The following is a 20,311-nucleotide window of genomic DNA, read 5'->3' as shown; positions in this document are numbered from 1 at the left end:
ATCTCGTACATTTTATATATATATATATTCTTTTTCTTTCACTTTCACTTTCTTTCAACTCCATTCATGACTGTGAACAACTACAAATATAAATACAGCATGAACTTTATCAATTCTATTGCAAGAGGGTAAAGTAGAACATGAGATTACATAACACAGCTGTACTTTTTTTTTTTTTTTTTTAAAGGGAAGCGTTACGTAAAGCCCCTTTTGAGCTGGAACTTTCTGCGGGTCCCACGACAGTCTGCAAAATATATTCTACTGGAAAGCTAGAGAGGCACGTGACAAACCCCCATTCTCAAACAAATTAACTGAAGCTAGGATGAAGGCCAAATTAATGGAATGCATAAAGGCATAAATGATTTTAATACTAAGCATGGTTTATATTTAAGAGACACATTTCCTTTAGGAAATTGCCATCATATTTACTACGCAAGAGTGAGCGAGGCAAGGTCAGATGATGTCACCAACACCACTGTGTTGTTTTAGTGCAGTGCATGCTAATGTTATGCAAATGCACTGAGGAAAAACCTTCCCTGGTTTCACCCGTATTAGCCATGGTCTCTGTTTTCTGGTTAAATCCAAGATGCACCATGCTGTTCAGCCCCGACTCCTCATTAACACTCCTCAAACACAACATTTATGCACAGTCAAGTCCCAGCAAACATATACTTCCTAATGGGTTGGTTCATTTTACTCTGAGACATTTTAGCTTATTCGCACACAGTTTTACTAAATCCCTAAAATAACACTGGTTTATGAAGGTCACTCTCAACAGCCATTTTTGTTGTTTATGCCTCAAGTGGCAGATTTGATGGATTAGCCAACTCTTCTCAAAAGGTGTGAAGACAGTGACGCCCAATCCTTGTCACAGACCGCTCAATATCAGCAAACTCTGGAGCCCGAGCGAGCAGTGTGTTTACAAGGACACAAGACAAAGACAAGCCTGCTGTCTGTCTCTCTCTCACACACACACACACACACACACACACACACACACAACAGATCCCCTGACTGTCATTCCAAATCCTCTAACCTTTCACAATCTGTTCTGGCTAGCATAGTTCACCTATTCACCCACAGTTCAGCTAAAAACCATGTATATTTACACACATAGGCAGATCATCAAAGACTCTAAAGAGTTTAAATATATTTCAGACACTCTCTAATATTAGCTTTTCCAAGATAACGCAGGCATACATGACTCCACTGTGAAATAATTTATGAGAACAAATCAAATGTCACATGACTCGCATTTCATGTTGAATGGCATTGTTCGAAACTTCATTTTTGCATCCATTACACACAGAATTCCATCTTCAAAAATCCAAAAGCATCACTGAAGCACAATGGAGAGCGTGAGCAGATGATTTTAACAGTGATTATTTAACAGGACTGACATCACACGTCAAACATTGTCATTTATGTAACAGAACCAAATTTAGTGTGGCAAGCACTACTATATAAAACTTGATAAGAAAATATCATAGAATATATTTCACATCAGGGTTGGGTCATTTGAATTTTAGCAATTCCCATTCTGATTCTGTCAATCAATTCTGATTCTTATTGATTCCGATTCTTATCAAATCCCAGTTTCCATTCCAGTAAACCATTCCATTCCATTCCAGTAAAAGTCAAACATTTAGATATCAAAAATAATGATTCAGTGTCTTTTGGTAAAACATTTTGTTCTGGCTGAATTCCATGAACAAAAATCAGCAGCCCAAAGAACATTTTTAACTAAAATAACACGGCAAAAACAACTGGACCAACTTGTATACATTTCAAACATTTTTAAAGACAAGTAAACAGTCAGTAATAAAATAAGAACAAATAAACAAATTAGCAATGGCACAAATAAACACAACTGTTCAAGTCCCAGAGGTGTAAAGTCCTCCAAAATCCAAAAATTGAAATCAAATGTAAATTGATTGCATAGTTTTCTTTTTATAGATAAAATATAGAATAATCCTTATTAAAGTTACAAATGTTATTCAGTCAAGATCAATGAGTGATTTTATTTTTCTTTTGTTCTCTGATTTAACCTTTATGACAGACCATATTAGGCTGCTGTCACTTTAAGACCTTACGCGCAGATCCAATATACTGTTACACATGCATTTTCTTTCTCAACTGTTTACGTTCACTTAAGACAAAACCGACTGTGTTTACAAGAATATTTGAACATATTTTGTTTGTATTTGTTCGTTCAAGAGCGAGAAGATGAGCGCACTATATGACAGGCGGCTCTCTACGTACGCTTTGCATATGTGCGTACAGAAAACAGCGCGCGAGTGCCGAATTAAGTTCTCTTTTGCGTCTTCTTGCAATTGAAATAGTTTGAAATCACATTAAAATGCACACACGGGAATCGATAAGCAGAATCACAATTTGAATTTTATTGCAAGTATCCGATTCCTGACCTTTACTAGGCTATATCTGATTCCAGAAATGAAATCGATTTTTGATTCACCACCCCCCCCCCCCCCCCCCCAAAAAAAAAAATTTTTGTTAATTGAAATAAAGCTGAAATAAAATAAAGTATAAATATTAGATGAAAAACTTAAACAAAAATAGAAATGTTGTCTTGGTACGGAAGCGTATTGCATTCACTTGAGGAAAAAAAATCTACTCTGTTTTTCTGAATTAACGAGTTAATTATCTCAGAATTACAGGATCATTTTTAATGAATTTTTTTTTTGCTATGTTTTTCTGAATTAACGAGTTAATTATCTCAGAATTACGAGATAATTTTTCATGAATAAAAATGTTTTGCTCTGTTTTTCTGAATTAATGACTTAATTATCTCAGAATTCTGAGATAATTTTTTCTTGAAATAAAATATTTGCTGTTTTTCTGAATTAATGACTTAATTATCTCAGAATTATGAGATCATTTTTCATAAAAAAAATATTTTGTTCTGTTTTTCTGAATTAACGACTTAATTATCTCAGAATTATGAGATCATTTTTCATTTTAAAAAAATTGCTCTGTTTTTCTGAATTAATGACTTAATTATCTCAGAATTATGAGATCATTTTTCATAAAAAAAATATTTTGTTCTGTTTTTCTGAATTAACGACTTAATTATCTCAGAATTATGAGATCATTTTTCATTTTAAAAAAATTGCTCTGTTTTTCTGAATTAATGACTTAATTATCTCAGAATTCTGAGATAATTAAGTCGTTAATTCAGAAAAACAGAACAAAATATCTTTTTTATGAAAAATGATCTCATAATTCTGAGATAATTAAGTCATTAATTCAGAAAAACAGAGCAAATATTTTTATTTCAAGAAAACATTATCTCATAATTTTGAGATAATTAAGTCATTAATTCAGAAAAACAGAGCAAAAACTTTTTTTTCATGAAAAATTATCTCGTAATTCTGAGATAATTAACTCATTAATTCAGAAAAACAGAGTAGATTTTTTTTTTCTCAAGTGAATGCAATACGCTTCCGTATCTTGGTAACTAAATGAAATTAAATAATAATTATGATCATAATAATAATAATAAATGACAAAAGACAAATTACTAAAACTTAAAATATATATATTATCTATTAAAATGACAAATGCACATAATAAATGACAAAGAAATATTGTAAAACTATGTAAAAGGGCTGTTCAGGGGCAAAACAATAGAACAAGGTGTAATTCAGTCTTTCTTAATGGCAGTAAAAATAGGAATGCTCTTGAAGTTCTTCTGAACCCTTTGGCATCCCACATTCGTTCAAGTTATGTATAAATGCCCTGCTCATAATGTTATCAAGTCAAAGTTCTGTTTCAACTCACCTGTTTCAGTTCGATTTCACCTAAGATAAGAACAAGACAAAGTACAACATGTCCGCCGGGGTGAACATGGCCAGAAGGGAGGTGGGATGGATCTAGAGATGATTGGTCAGTCAGCATGTGGGGAAAAGTTATAAAATGCGTGACCATCCTTGAGAACTGACAGTTAAAAGCTGAGTAAAAGAAAGCAGTCCAGCTTGACATATTCAAATTTCAGCCATGAGTGGATGTCCATATTTTCAGAAGAAATTTGTGTATGTATTTTCAGCTTTCAACATTTTTGAGCAATTTGAGATTATACAGTTAATCATCACTGCCATATATGAAACCAGTTAGAACACAAACCTACGCTGAATGTTGTACACTAATGTTTCTGTGTTTGATGGAAATACAGGTCAGCTAGTAAGCAGCATCTGAAAGAAGATGAGAATGATGATTCTCAATCTGGAATTAACAAGGCCAGCAAAGGAGGTCTTATCTATGGTGACTATCTGCAGGTAAACGGCATATTAACTCATGCATATTAATGACATTTTCATATATTTTAATAAGCATAAGGCATAGCTTCTCCTAAAATAGTTCATGATTAATTGGTGAGCAGTCCTCGAATCTAAAGCGTATTATAATGGGCTGTGCGATCAGAACACCATGGGGTTCTTTCTAGGTTTCCAAATGAATTAATGCTGGAAATTGCATGCATCTCAGATTTTCATGGCAAACGGTGATGCAGTTTGTTTGTTATGTTCTATTTTAAATAGACACACCGAGTTTGGTTATATACAGACTTTTTTGGGCTTGCTTTTCATGAAACAAAATGTTCTCTCATCCCCAGCTGGATAAAATAGTGACATCTCAGATGCTTCAAAGTGAGCTGAAGGGAAACAAGATCCACGACGAACATCTGTTCATCGTCACACATCAAGGTGAGCCACACAAAAGCTAAACAGCCTTTGGGCAAATCAGTCTTAGCCTCTCTCCAATGAACGCTCCCAAAACACGACAGAAAAAAAAAAAAAAAAAAACTAATTTCCTTGTTTATAACGCTGAATGTTGACAAGTTTCACTGCAACCAAAAATAGGCAAGACTAAATCAAAAGCTCAAAGCTGAATGTAACGCACGTCATGTGAACAATCGTCGACAATCCAGAGTTACACGACTACACATAATCCATACTGTACAAACATAATCCATAAATACATGCTTTTTTCATACAGTTTGTCATAAAGGTTCATTAGAGAAGCCCAGAGACCAATGTCACTGCACTTCTGTACGTTTACCTTGAAGCGTAATGACTTTTCATATGTAACCTGAAGAAATGATTAACTTGTTCCTTCTGTTGCAGCATATGAACTGTGGTTTAAACAAATTCTGTGGGAGCTGGACTCAGTGAGAGAAATCTTCATCAGTGGACATGTGAGGAACTTAGCCCAAATACAAAAAAAGATTTGTGTTAGTGGTTCACAAACAGCTACAGTTATCAGATTTAGCTCCATTTTTCTCCAAACTTGAATGGACCTGCTTTTAATGAATGCAATAAGATTAACATTTAATAAGTCACCTAAAAAAGTGTTTTTTTTTAATGAGAATATTACATCTAATGAAGGTTCAGGCTGACAGGGAACAAAGAAGAGATTAGCAAGAGATGATGAATGATTTTCATAAACATCTGGATCAATAGCTCAGACAAAATCAGGGCATTACCTGATTTTTTAAAATGTTTTTGAAAGGGTCTCTTCTGCTCACCAAGGCTGCATTTATGTGCTAAAATATATATATATATTCTATTTGAATATATTTTAAAGTGTTACTTACTCATATGATGACAAAGCATCATTGCTCCAGTCTTCAGTGTCACACGATCCTTCAGAAATCATTCTAATATGCTGATTTAGTGCTCAAAAATAATTTCTTATAATCAATATTGAAAATACTGTAATATATATATATACACACATATTTTTTAAGATCAGCATTCATTTATTTGGAATAGAAATCTCTAAAACATTCTAAATGCCTTTCCTGTTGCTTTTGATCAATTTAATGTGTCCTTGCTGAATAAAAGTATTAATGGTAAACCGCTCGTACAAAAGTTTTTTTTTTATACCCCAAGCTATTTTGATGCTACTGTATGCTATGCAGGGTTTTGTACGAATTTTTGGGATACTTGTTACTTCTAATGGAAAATTCAGTTCATTTATTGTTTGTGGGCTTTTGGACAATGATAAACAGCCCGAGCCTTCAGCTTTATGATATATGTAGTTCAGTTGAAAGAAAGAATGCGCACTGCAGCATGAGGCTGCCACCTTCAGTCTAGTTTAAGATACTTCTCTAGTTAAATGTCCTGGTTCAGGGACTTTATGAAGACTGATGAAAGTGAATCTAACCGTACCGCTGTTTCCTCAGGTACGTGACGAGCGAAACATGCTCAAAGTCAACACTCGTATCCAAAGGGTTGTGATGATATTCAGACTGTTGCTCGACCAGTTCTCTGTTCTGGAAACCATGACTGCCTTAGACTTCTATGACTTCAGGTAAGGTTTATATAGTTCTCATTTTGACAATGAAAAGCAATTCCTGAAAACAAGTTTTACATTTCCTAGATAACAGCATTGGTTGAGCAAAATTGCTGTTGGAAATGTACTAACACTCAAGAGACTGGATATAGCTAACTCAACAAATAAGCATTAGATGGCACTAATTTTCTTAAATCAAAGTCAATGGCAGTTTAGCATAATTGTATTTAGTTGGATTGATCTGCGTGTTTTTGTGCACAGGGAATATCTCGCGCCGGCTTCGGGCTTCCAGAGTCTGCAGTTTCGACTGCTGGAAAACAAGATTGGGGTCCCACAAAACCAGAGGGTCCCCTACAACAGAAGGCATTACCGGGATAATTTCTGTGACCAGGAAAATGAGCTGCTCCTCCACTCAGAGCAGGAGCCCACGCTTCTTCAGTTAGTGGAGGTAAACCTGAGGGAAATCACATTATAAGAGAAGTCATGAATACTGTATTAATCAATGTGTAATCGGGGAAATGCAACACAAGAGCTGTAACTTACTGGACTTCTTTGCGGGTTATTGGTATTCAGAGAGGAATAGGATACATGGACAATTTATTTATCAAGTCAGGATTAATCTGGCGGACAGCTACCTGGCGTTTAACATTTCTCATAAGCAATCAATACTTTTCAGCAATGGCTGGAGAGAACGCCAGGTTTGGAGGAAGATGGCTTCAATTTTTGGGGGAAACTGGAAGCCAACATTTTCGAGGGGCTCAGGAGAGAGAAAGAAAATATAGAGGTTTGTGCAGGATCCCTGGATAATTCTGTGCAGCTCTCAAAACGAAGTTTTAAGTGATAACTCATGTTTCCTCTTAATAGCAAAAAGCAGCCTCGGAGATGAAAGAGGAGATGATGGCCGAGCTCATTAAGCAGAGAGACGTTTTCTTATCGCTCTTTGATGAGAGAAGACATGTTCACTTACTAAGCACCGGTCAGCAAACCTCTCGTGTATACAATGTCAATGTCAAGTGCCACATCCACTAGCTGTTACAGTGGGACATGTTGTTCTGTCTGTGCAGGTCAGAGGAGGCTGTCCTATAAAGCACTGCAGGGAGCCCTGATGATATACTTCTACAGGTACGTCTAAGATGACCTGCTAATTTAGTAAAAAGATGCTGTTCTATCCAAACAGAGATCGATTCAACTTCAAAGTAAAAGTTATGTTGTATGCATAATCATTCAAGACTTTTTTTTTTATGTTAATGATGTCAAAGCATCATTACTCCAGTCTTCAGTGTCACATGATCCTTCAGAAATCATTCTAATACTGATTTGATGCTCAAGAAACATTTCAGATTTTTGTAAATGTTACAAATATTCTTTCAAAACCAGATGTGGTACAGAGGTATCAGATAAGAAATCAGTAATATCATGGTACTTCTTGATATATTTCTTGATGTCATTGTAATTAAATATATAGAGAGAGAGAGAGATTATCCAATGGTACTTCAAAGAATACCATGGTTCATTAGCTTGATGAAGAACAAAAATCTCATTTGTAACTCAACTTCTCACCGTCTGTTCTCAGGGAGGAGCCTCGATTTCAGGTTCCTTTCCAACTCCTGACATCTCTGATGGACATCGACACCCTCATGACAAAATGGAGATGTACGTGACACCACTGAAAACAGCTTCAAAACTGCAAATAAATCTGACCTTAAACACCCTGTAGGGCAAAGCCTCTTAGAAGTGTCAACACTGAACAAAAGGTTTTCTTCTGCTTATCAATAATGCATTCGTTTTTTACTTCCTGCATAATTTATACCTGAATTTCCCCCTAGACAACCACGTGTGTATGGTGCACAGGATGATTGGCAGTAAAGGCGGCACAGGTGGCTCTTCAGGCTACCAGTATCTGCGCTCCACTGTCAGGTAGGCCAAATAATCTGGGACAAATCCAGATGAAGCACCCTGCATCTGCTGGAATTATCCATGCGAAAAATAATGCTAAATGAAATGTGAATCGGCAGCAATAGGCAAGTCATCTCCTGGACACAAACCACTCAAACACAAGTACAGTATGTATTGATATGTCTTATTCATGAACCTGACTATGTTTTGCCAGTGATCGGTACAAGGTGTTTGTGGATCTGTTTAACTTGGCCACGTTCCTGGTTCCGAGGGAGTGGGTACCCAAGCTGGACCCGAGTGAGCACAGCTTCCTATACACGGCCGAATGCTGTGACAGCTCCTACTGCAGCAGCGATGACTCAGACTAAACAGATGGGAGGATGAGGGAAGGATGAACAGTGTTTATAGAGCACAGAAGAAAAGAAAAAAAAGCTTCAACCCTCACAAGTCTCCCATCACCAACATTTGTCACTAAAGACTTTTTAAATGGTAGAATGAGAGGCTACAAAGCTGTGCTGATTTTACAGATGTTCAAAACGGGAATTCTAAACCAGCGTCAAAAAAATCAGTGACACTGTTATTGCACTTGTTTATATACTGTCAATATAATGTAATATTCTAACGTGTGTAGTTAACTGATTTATATTTTGTAAATAAAGAGCATACATACAGATATTATGATACTTCTTGTTTATTTGGGAAAAAAAAAGTGTCATCTGTCAAAATGTGTACTTGAATAGTATACAAGTTTATTTAATATCAGTAAACATGTTAGATTATTCCTCAAATGCAACCACAATTGATAAACACAATAAAAAGTCAACTTTGGTTAACACTCTATTGTAGTTTCCCTGTAACATCTTACATTTATTTACTATAGTAATAGTAACAGCAAATTATAACGGTACTTATTTGTATAATTACACTGTAACAAGGACACCTTATTAAAGTGTAACCCAAGTTTAAAGTTACAAATGTGTATAAAAGCAGATAAATTCTGAGCATCTAGTACATAATGTACTGTAGTGATAAGGACTTGCATATTAAAGGCTGTAATTAGTATTTTTCTTACATGAGTTCACTTGTGTCCAACATCAGTGCAATGTCACAATATAGTAAGCGTTCAGTTCAGTTGTGCACTTATACTTACTAACAGTGTTTTCTGAAGATTAAAACATTCTTAAAAGACTGTGCGTTTCGTAACTAAAAGGATTTCTGGCTCTGACTCCGATTATTTTGGGCTACAGTGACTGGGATTAAGAATATGATATATTTAGCTCTAATAGCAGCGTACTTGCTCTGCATTCACGAGGCAACAGGATTTGTTACGTGATAATTTTTTCAGTTCTCATCAGCTACACAGGAGGATTTCTGTCCTGAGGGTGATATTTTAAAATGTCGATCTGCCACGGTCTTATCATGGAAGTACAAAAGATCATTGACAATTACACAAAAACAGCAGCAACATTGTCAGCAATTCCTGAAAAAAAAAAGAAAAAAAAAAGAGTGGCTGTTGATTCTCATCTGACATTGCGTAAAGTCAATCAAAGTAATTGACAAACAAGATCACAATCGAAAAAGAAGGTAACACTTTATTTTACAGTGTCTTTACATATGTTACATGTACTTACCATAGTAATAACAGTAAATTATGCATAATTACATGCAACTAATCCTCAACCAAACCCTAATCCTACCCTAACCCTATAGTAAGTACATGCAGTTGCTTAATATTACTCAGCACTTAATATATATAATTACACTGTAACAATGACACCTAAAAATAAAGTGTAACCAAAAATAATCTCACTACATAATTTACAAATTATCTGATTTGAATAAAAATCATAGGATTTTTCATTGCAGACAGTATTGAGTGTTTGCCAACGTCCAACACTTCATGAATATTTATGAACGCACACAATGTCTCCCTGCAGCAGGATGCATTGTGTTTATCACTTGTCTGGGAAACTGTCAACAAAGTAAAAAAGCATTAAAAGTGGGTCATACACAAACCTACCACACATGTTGTTCCCTATTTTGATGTAAACATATCCATTATCGCCCCATGAGGTCCCCCAGGAATTGCGTACTATCCAATATGGCACTTCCCCTGTGATAAAATATGAAGACATTTCAGAGATAATACACCTGAGATGGGAAATGATTAATTACAAAAAAGACATAATACATAGCATACACTTATAATGGTATGGAAACAAAACAGGAGTTTTATTTATTTATATCCAAACTAATCCAAAAAGCAACTGATTAACTGCAATAACGCTCATGTATTGTTTGCAGTTTTAAAGGGTTAGTTCACCCAAAAATTAAAATTCTGTCAGTAATTACTCACCCTCATGTTGTTCCAACCGCGTAAGACCTTCGTTCATCTTCGGAAGACAAATTAAGATATTTTTGATGAAATCTGAGCCATGTTTCACTCCTCCATAGGCTTCCAGTGTGACCGAAACTTGCTGGCCCAGAAAAGTTATTAAAGAGATCGTTAATATAGTCCAAGTGACTCCAGTGGCTCAATCTTAAGTATATCAAGCGACGAGAATACTTTTTGTGCGCAAAAACAAACAAAAATAACGACTTTATTCCACTATTCATTTCCTTCTCTCTGGATGTCTAGTTGGTTCGCGTAGTGTTTTTGCGCAGCGCGTCTGTGTTACACGTCACCACGTAGGCTCACTATTGGCCGACGCCGGTCATGTGTGTGTTGCGTGATGACGTGCAACACAGACGCGCAGCGCAAACACACTACGAGGCCCAGAGAGAAGGAAATGAAAAGTGGAATAAAGTCGTTATTTTTGTTTGTTTTTGCGCACAAAAAGTATTCTCGTCGCATGATAAACTTAATGTAGTGCCACTGTAGTTACTTGGACTATTTTAACGATGTTTTAATAACTATTCTGGGCCGGTGAGTTTCGGTCACACTGGAAGCCTATGGAGGAGTCAAAATTCTGTCAGATTTCATCAAAAATATCTTAATTTGTGTTCCGAAGATGAACGAAAGACTTACATGGTTGGAACAACATGAGGGTGAGTAATTACTGACAGAATTTTCATTTTTGGGTGAACTAACCCTTTAAGTCACGGTACTTTAAGTACACATTTGTACGGAGCCCATAAAGTGACACGGTGATGGGGAATTGTTTCTTTCTCAGGGGAACGCAAATGTTTCGAAATAACATTTTTCATCCCATCTCATATTTTTTCATATCACCGGGTCTCTTTAGTGGGCTTCATACAGTCGTACTGTCAATATAATGTACTGTAATGTTCTAACATATGTGCTGATTTATTTTTGTAAATAAGAGTATACACAAAAGTATACACAAGTATAAAAATTAGACCCTGTTTTCTGTCAAAATGTGCATCTGTTTATTTTTAGTATGTATACTAAACTAAATTATACTAAATTATACCAAACTAATCCAAAAAGCATCTTACTAGAATTACAGATTTGACAAACTGATTAATTACAATAACGCTCATGTATTGTTTGCAGTTTTAAGCTAATGGTGCATGACTTTCTCTAATTTACATAGCAAGTACTTTATTCAAACTAGTAAACAAACAGGAGAAAACAAATCAAAGGAGTGTATAAACGCTGCGGACAGCTTGCTGAATAAACCGCAGACACATCAGGCAGTTTTCTGGGATGTTGGCACACGGCCAGTATTTGCCAGTGTCGGCTCAACTGTGTGCCCTTGACAGGACGTAATCCGTGAAGGCCAGCGATCTGAACCTTTGTTTGCTCTGAGGCACAAGTAAAGAGAGTTTAACTGTCTGTGTGAGTGTGTGTGTGTGTGTGTGTGTACCTGTGGTATCATAACCGGTGATTAGTACGGCATGGTTGGCATTGTGGCTGGAGCAGTGGTGCTGAATGATGCCGCCCAGGTAATCCTGCCAGCTGATGGCATCCACAATGGCCACTAGAGGCCCAGACTCCACCAGGACACTCATCATCACCTCCTCATGTACACTAGAACAACATATCAATCCCAATGTATACAGTACTTACTAGGTTTACTTAGTTCAGACGTTACATTGCACAACATGGGTAATGATAAATCCGCCCATCCAAATTGTAAAGCATTTATTTAAAACAGATTTTTTTAGTCTTTACCGTTACTTTTGATCAATTCAATGCATTCATGAGATTTCCCTGCAGGCTGAGACAGAAATGGAAACCATACAACCAGTAAAATGGTTGGTTGACCCAGTTGGTAAGGGAAGAAATCATGCCATGCCACAGAAAGAGCACAATGCAAGACATAGTGACATCTGACATAAATGTTAACACCGAAACACAGGTCAGAAGTGCTGCGTTTGGTTTTTGACCAGCCGTATGTGAGCTTAGTGAGTGTACAGTCAGTGACCCCGAGTGGCAAACAGAGTTGACAAGAACAGATGAGTAAACATAAAACATTGGCCCACATCCCAACAAACTTCAACCTTAATGATTTAATTGTACACGAGGTCTACACTGCACTTAATGCACTGGCACAGCTGACTGTTGATGTAAAGCTCAAGGTATCTGCATGCTTCATCTATTACCTGAAGTCATAAGCGGAGTAATTCCTCACTATCACTCCATCATGAGAACGAGGAAAGTACTGGCAGCTTCCAGCAACGGCTTTGAAGGGATACTCCGCCTGATTCACTAACTTCAATTTGGTCTGAAATAAAACAGACATACAAAACAGGATATTAGGTGCGCCAATTATGGAACTTCTGGGAGCATAACAGACATCTTTAATTAGCAGCTTGTTGTGGATGATACCGACAACTTTACTTTGAGTTTTAACCCTCTCAGAACTGGAGCGGCTAGCTAATTAATTAAAACCCTTATTAAAATCCTAATTAAAATGCTTGTTACAAAAAAACAAACAAAACAGATGTCATTTAAAAGCTTAGAACGCAGACTTCACAATACATTTCAGCACTTTTACCAACTTAATTACTGCTTGTAATCAGCTGTAAAATGATGCGTTTTGTTTGCTAAATTTAGGGAATATGATCCAAATGATAATAGAACTACTAAAACGTGTTACACACAAAGTTCGGGGCAAGAACTTTTTTAAATGATTTTAAAAGAACTCTCTTATGCTCACCAAGGCTGAATTTATTAGATGAAAATAGATGAATATTATTACAATTTAAATGAACTGCTTTGAAGGTTGTATCAGTGATTACAGGCCCAACATTTTTTATCACATTCATCTAATCTTTCCTAACGATCCGCTAGCTGCCCGCCCCATAAGCAGGCTGTCAAAAAAACGCGTCTCTGTAGGCAGCCTAGGCTCTGAGATCTGCACACAAAAACAGTTGGTTTCACCACCACTCAAAACCAAAATAAATAGTGTTCCAACCAATCACCGACAGGGGGTGGGTGTTGTGAGGTTTTGAGCCAACTTCTTCTTCAGCTCCGACTTCGCGTGCAGCCGTGCACGAGCACAAAACCTCACAACACCCACCCCCTGTCGGTGATTGGTTGGAACACTATTTATTTTGGTTTTGAGTGGTGGTGAAACCAATTGTTTTTGTGTGCAGATCTCAGAGCCTAGGCTGCCTACAGAGACGCGTTTTTTTGATGGCATGCTTATGGGGCGGGCAGCTAGCGGATCGTTAGGAAAGATTAGATGAATGTGATCTTTTTTTTTTGGGCCTGAAATCACTGATATAACCTTTAATATATTTTAAAATAAAATTTTCAGCAGTCAGTCTTGAGTTTCACATGATCCTTCAGAAATCATTTTAATATTTAGGAAGATCTGGTGCTCTAGAAACGTTTCTTATTATCATCATCAATGTTGAAAACAAATGTTTAATATTTTTGTGGAAATGATTCCTTTTTTCCAGGAGTCTTTGGTGAATAGGAAGTGGAAAAGATCTATTTTGATCAATTTAATGCATCCTTGCTAAATAAAACCATTAATTTCTTTCTTTCATCTTACTGACCCCAACGCTTTGAACAATAGTGTATACAGTGAGGAAAATAAGTATTTGAACACCCTGCTATTTTGCAAGTTCTCCCACTTGGAAATCATGGAGGGGTCTGAAATTGTCATCGTAGGTGCATGTCCACTGTGAGAGACATAATCTAAAAAAAACAACCAGAAATCACAATGTATGATTTTTTAACTATTTATTTGTATGATACAGCTGCAAATAAGTATTTGAACACCTGAGAAAATCAATGTTAATATTTGGTACAGTAGCCTTTGTTTGCAATTACAGAGGTCAAACGTTTCCTGTAGTTATTCACCAGGTTTGCACACACTGCAGGAGGGATTTTGGCCCACTCCTCCACACAGATCTTCTCTAGATCAGTCAGGTTTCTGGGCTGTCGCTGAGAAACACGGAGTTTGAGCTCCCTCCAAAGATTCTCTATTGGGTTTAGGTCTGGAGACTGGCTAGGCCACGCCAGAACCTTGATATGCTTGGTGTGCTTCGGGTCATTGTCATGTTGGAAGACCCAGCCTCGACCCATCTTCAATGCTCTAACTGAGGGAAGGAGGTTGTTCCCCAAAATCTCGCAATACATGGCCCCGGTCATCCTCTCCTTAATACAGTGCAGTCGCCCTGTCCCATGTGCAGAAAAACACCCCCAAAGTATGATGCTACCACCCCCATGCTTCACAGTAGGGATGGTGTTCTTGGGATGGTACTCATCATTCTTCTTCCTCCAAACACGTTTAGTGGAATTATGACCAAAAAGTTCTATTTTGGTCTCATCTGACCACATGACTTTCTCCCATGACTCCTCTGGATCATCCAAATGGTCATTGGCAAACTTAAGACGGGCCTTGACATGTGCTGGTTTAAGCAGGGGAACCTTCCGTGCCATGCATGATTTCAAACCATGACGTCTTAGTGTATTACCAACAGTAACCTTGGAAACGGTGGTCCCAGCTCTTTTCAGGTCATTGACCAGCTCCTCCCGTGTAGTTCTGGGCTGATTTCTCACCTTTCTTAGGATCATTGAGACCCCACGAGGTGAGATCTTGCATGGAGCCCCAGTCCGAGGGAGATTGACAGTCATGTTTAGCTTCTTCCATTTTCTAATGATTGCTCCAACAGTGGACCTTTTTTCACCAAGCTGCTTGGCAATTTCCCCGTAGCCCTTTCCAGCCTTGTGGAGGTGTACAATTTTGTCTCTAGTGTCTTTGGACAGCTCTTTGGTCTTGGCCATGTTAGTTGGATTCTTACTGATTGTATGGGGTGGACAGGTGTCTTTATGCAGCTAACGACCTCAAACAGGTGCATCTAATTTAGGATAATAAATGGAGTGGAGGTGGACATTTTAAAGGCAGACTAACAGGTCTTTGAGGGTCAGAATTCTAGCTGATAGACAGGTGTTCAAATACTTATTTGCAGCTGTATCATACAAATAAATAGTTAAAAAATCATATATTGTTATTTCTGGATTTTTTTTTTTAGATTATGTCTCTCACAGTGGACATGCACCTACGATGACAATTTCAGACCCCTCCATGATTTCCAAGTGGGAGAACTTGGAAAATAGCAGGGTGTTCAAATACTTATTTTCCTCACTGTATATACTCCTCGCATAAGAAAATATGCCATAACAAACTATTGGTTAAAGCCAAGAGTGTCTAGTCCTGCAATCCAGAGTGCGGCTCCAACACATGCCTGGAAGTTTCTACAGGGTTCCCACACCTTGGTTGACTTCAAATTCAAGGACCTTTCAAGGACTTTCCAGGTCCAATACCCTCAAATTCAAGGACTTAATGCGGGGACACATTTGTTGTGTCCAACAACAAACGATGAGGTACCATCGTAGTTTCATGCGCACGTGAACTTCATGGCAAGTACCTCATGCGGGAAACACTTAACATAACTCAGGGTTTTTCCTGGCTCAAAATGAGGCGGAGGTGGTAAAATCCTATTAATGTATTTTAATAATAAGATAATAAAAATGATATTTTTTGTAGATCATCACATAGCCTATTGTGTTTCCCACATTGTTTGAGCTTGGTACCTCTAGGGGGGTACGGGGGCATGCCCCCCGTAAGAAAAGTTTGTACATTTTAAAGATAAATTCATTAATCTGGTGCACTTTGAGTCACCCAAATCCACTGTTAAAAATAGATAATCCACCCGCAAACCACCTATATTCTCTGATTTAGATATCTGCATCTGATCATCTCATTACAATTATTCAGATTCTCACTGTTAAGCATGATAGTATGGTAACATATCACACTGAAGTAGGCTGATTTAAAATGAACATTTATTTAAAATAAAAGTTCTTCTTTTGGCAAAATTACATAATTCCTTAATAGCCTAAACAGAGGCTTTACTCCCTTCAAACTTCAATTGTTTAATTTCATTGTTGTTTCAATCTTTCATTACATTACTGTTTGAATACACTACTTTTTTGTACCTTTTATAAAGGGCATTTTCCCCTAATTTTATTAAATGTATGCTCCATCTTTCATTTCAAATTCTTAAATTTGATCAAATAATATAATAAGACACTAGGCTGTTACCAATCCAATTAAATAATTTACATTGAAAAATAATAACTGTATTAATTTAGATTCTTTTAAATATTTTTGAATATACAAATAAGGAATGTTGAAAAGAATGATACTTTATGAAACTAAACCGCCAGTAGGAGGCGGCAGGCGACCGTCTTAATGAGCGAGTCATTGAGTCATTCATTCAAACGATTCGTTCAAAAGGCTGATTTATTCAGAATGAGGCAGTTTATGAATGGGTAATTGAATCTTTGACTCAACCGATTCTTTCAAAACGCTGAATCATTCAGTAATGCAACAACTGTTGCATGCCATGCGCGATGGTTCTGCGGTGATCTTTGTTTGGAACTATTTTCGCTGCTGAAACAGAACAAAAACAGTCATTGCGTCTAAAATGTAAGTGACTTAATTTTAACTATTTGTTTATTGAACTGTTATGAAATCCGTCTCGGTTTCAATCTTGATGGCATTCAGGCAAACAGCTCTCTGGTCGCGTGTAGCCTAGGCCTAGGCTATATATTGTTTCTTAACTATTATATGTTATAAATAACTGCGCGAGCCTCAACAGCGCTACATTGTTACCGTCAGTACATTAGGTAGGACTATATTATTATCAACCATAGGCTATCAATCACCACTTACTTTAAATGAAATAAAACAGAATCATCCTCACGTTTTCGGTGATTCCCTAGTTATTTTTTATTGTCGAGAGACGAAGGCGGCCGCCTCATAATTCTCTATGCAGGAAAAACCCTGGTAACGTAACGCGTAAATGCTCTTAACTAGTGCAAATCAAGCAAACTAGTATGCAAAGGTCATGAACTGTTGGCAAAATAACACATTAGGGGACTGGAGTGAATATGGAATTATTTCCAGAAAACTTCTTGCACAAAATAAATTCAAGCACTTTCAAGCACCTGTCTCTATGTATGTTTATTTTCAAAAACTTTCCAGGGCCTTGAAAACATTTTTTCAGATTCACAAACTTTCAAGGATTTCAAGGACCCGTGGGAACCCTGTTTCTAGTAATTCGGAAGACTCTGAGTTGCTGGTTGAGGTGTGTTTAATTAGGACTGGACTGGAGCTGAACTCTGCAGGAGACTGGCCCGCAAGGAGCAGGATCCGACACCATTGGTCAAAGCAATTAAAACGAATGGTAGTTGGATACACTATTATGATCAATTTAGACAGCACCTGTATGAGCCAGTACAGAGCTTCATCAGGGGATCCACCGTTACAGCCATGGTTTTCATAAGAACAGTCTATAACCTGCTGCACACTGAGCTGCTGTAGTTTTCCACCATCTTTAGCTGACACGGATTCAATGGCCTCCACCACACTGAAGGCCCAGCAACCTCCACACTGCAAGAAAGAGCAAAAAGAAATGCAGAGTAAACATATCTATTACACACTGTAACAAAAAAGTCATATGTTCTGAGTCTGAGTATATGCACGAGTGAAAAAATGTGACGTTCAGATCTAAAGCCTAATCTTGAAGTCGGCACGGAACAGAAGTTGTGATGATCTCTTCCTCGCTGTTGTGACGTATGTTCAAGTGGAAAAGCTTCTCAAATGAAAAAAAAATATAGGGTGGGACTTGATATTGTCAGTGTGTAATTGAGTGGATGGTTGTGGTTTGCTATTGTTGTGATCTCATGTGAGTGACAGGTTGATCCCACCCTGATGCCAGTAAACACATCATCAGAGAATAGAAGAGGGGGAAGTTACTTACTTTAATTAAAGATTATGAGGGCATGAATTAAAAATATAATAATAATGATGGGCACAGATAATTTATAATAAATACTGCAATATTCCCTAAAAAATAAAAATGGTCAAATTTGGATTTCATGGTGACTTTAAAATCTAAACCCTACCGACTCCTGGTTTCGTACTGGTCCGACAACTCCATGGTCCCTCCAATCAAACTTGGGTGGATAATTCGTCTTAATTTGAAATCCAGCCCTAGATGGGTCAAACTTTGGAGCCGTCTCAGCCCGAGCTGTGAGATATCGCTCTGACAATCAAATGAGGCAGGTCAGTTGCCATTATATAAAAAGTGAATTCATCTGTAAGCATCCTTATCCATACTCACCTTTGAATTGTTTCGGAGAGAAGTCAGAGAACTGGTTGATGCCGTAATGGGCAGAACGGTTTGATTTCTTCAACTGTGAGTTCAGAAAGGCTTGTCTCTTGAGGGAACTCTACAATGTGACAAAACAAGAAGACATCACCAAAGGTGTGTTGTGCAACAGGTAAGATCTGAATCACATGAGGAAGTAGGCTATATCACATGACAGAAACTAATGGAATCACTGGCATTGCCTCTCTCTCTCTCTATATGTATATGTATTCATATACTATAAAACTCAAATTCTAGTATTGAGACATGGTCAGTAACTGTAGATTTACTTTATAATTCCAATATTTAAATACATTAGAATAATCTCTAGTTATTGGCTGCCTTCAAAAACGAGTAAGCTGCCTACCTAGACAGCATTTCTGGGCATCCAAGGCGCATTGAGCTGTATTTGTGAGAGTCCTCATCTCATGATGCCTGAAAATACTGTCTAGTTAGGCAGCTCGCTAGGTTATGAGACACATCCATTGTCTCTTAATCATAGGCAGCGATTGTCGATGAATGAGTTCTTATGATATGGATGTAATGCTGTCGTTGTAATGTGAGATATTAATGTTAGTCCACTAAATATACCTGGAAATTAATCAGTCTCTGATAGAGTTCGTTGTTTTCATTTTCTTGCTGAAAAGTCATCAGTCGTTCTTCGTCCGTCAGATATTTCCTAACGTTACTTAGTTCGACGCTGATGGATCCCGTGAGCAGTTCATGGTAAATGATCAAAACAACAAATATTAAAGGAAACGCCATTTAAACGGAACCATAAGCAAACGTTTAGAAAAGCCTGCCTGCAGTACTCTTTAGCAACTTTCATTTCTGCTGTAGATAATTTCCTGCAGCAGAAGCAGAGCAGAGCGCTCTATCGCCCTCTAGCGGCTGATGAAAACATTACCTGAGAGCGCCCTCTTACAAACCTATGGTTGCGGACTTGCGGGACACAGACAGGCTCTTGGAATGTAAAACGGAACCAAAGCACCGAAGGAATCACAGACGAAAAGGTTAAAGACACTAAACTCTCAAATGCATTGTATTACATGAATTTAATCCAATAGCGTTTATGAAGCGTCTAATTATACGCAATTCAAAATAAATTATTTTTTTCTTAATGCTTTCCATGAAATTAAAAGGTCACACACTTAATGGTGCCCATGTAACTCAGTTATTATAAAAGTAAGTACTAAGTGATGGCATCATTAATGATATATTCTCCTGATGTAATTATTTTCTGAAGCTGCTAATCTATATTAAAGTGATTTAGTAGCATGCAACATATTTTTTTTTAAATTCTACTACTGCTTTAAATAATAATATTTCATCTTAAGTGTTCCTAAATAAAAATCTACTTCATTCTTCTTTCTTTTTTTGGTTCCGGGTATTTAAACTCCAAAGAGGCTGATGCCCTTTCTGATTGCATGACAGGACTCCCAATCCAGACTTGACTCAAATA

The 20,311-nt window shown here is 37.2% G+C and overlaps 2 protein-coding genes across 3 annotated transcripts; one reads left to right on the top strand and one right to left on the bottom strand.

Annotated features, from left to right (window-relative positions):
• The first annotated feature begins 3,954 nt into the window (after nucleotides 1–3,954).
• On the top strand, nucleotides 3,955–8,883 carry tdo2a (tryptophan 2,3-dioxygenase a). The gene is made up of 12 exons (XM_084429617.1): nucleotides 3,955–4,052; nucleotides 4,193–4,295; nucleotides 4,631–4,721; nucleotides 5,142–5,212; nucleotides 6,203–6,330; nucleotides 6,574–6,760; nucleotides 6,989–7,096; nucleotides 7,177–7,288; nucleotides 7,377–7,434; nucleotides 7,886–7,965; nucleotides 8,139–8,229; nucleotides 8,423–8,883. The coding sequence occupies exons 1-12, from the start codon at nucleotides 4,018–4,020 to the stop codon at nucleotides 8,574–8,576; spliced, it is 1,218 nt and encodes a 405-aa protein (XP_084285743.1). The 5' UTR covers nucleotides 3,955–4,017; the 3' UTR covers nucleotides 8,577–8,883.
• A 1-nt stretch (nucleotide 8,884) lies between these two features.
• On the bottom strand, nucleotides 8,885–19,788 carry ctso (cathepsin O). 2 transcript variants are annotated; one of them, XM_084429619.1, is made up of 8 exons: nucleotides 19,441–19,788; nucleotides 18,823–18,931; nucleotides 18,605–18,744; nucleotides 17,922–18,089; nucleotides 12,778–12,899; nucleotides 12,039–12,202; nucleotides 10,229–10,321; nucleotides 8,885–9,688 (listed from the first exon to the last, which is right to left on the bottom strand). In XM_084429619.1, exons 1-8 carry the CDS (start codon nucleotides 19,612–19,614, stop codon nucleotides 9,654–9,656), a joined length of 1,005 nt encoding a protein of 334 aa, XP_084285745.1. In that variant the 5' UTR covers nucleotides 19,615–19,788; the 3' UTR covers nucleotides 8,885–9,653. The 2 variants fall into 2 exon arrangements, with proteins under 2 accessions (XP_084285745.1, XP_084285744.1); XM_084429618.1 differs by lacking the exon at nucleotides 8,885–9,688 and having other exon boundaries at nucleotides 9,783–10,321.
• Nucleotides 19,789–20,311: the final 523 nt, after the last annotated feature.

Source organism: Rutilus rutilus (assembly GCF_951802725.1).
Source record: "Rutilus rutilus genome assembly, chromosome: 14".
NCBI classification, from domain to species: Eukaryota; Metazoa; Chordata; class Actinopteri; order Cypriniformes; family Leuciscidae; genus Rutilus; species Rutilus rutilus.
Note: the sequence above shows the minus strand (reverse complement) of the source record. Positions and strands in the feature narration are given on the sequence as shown.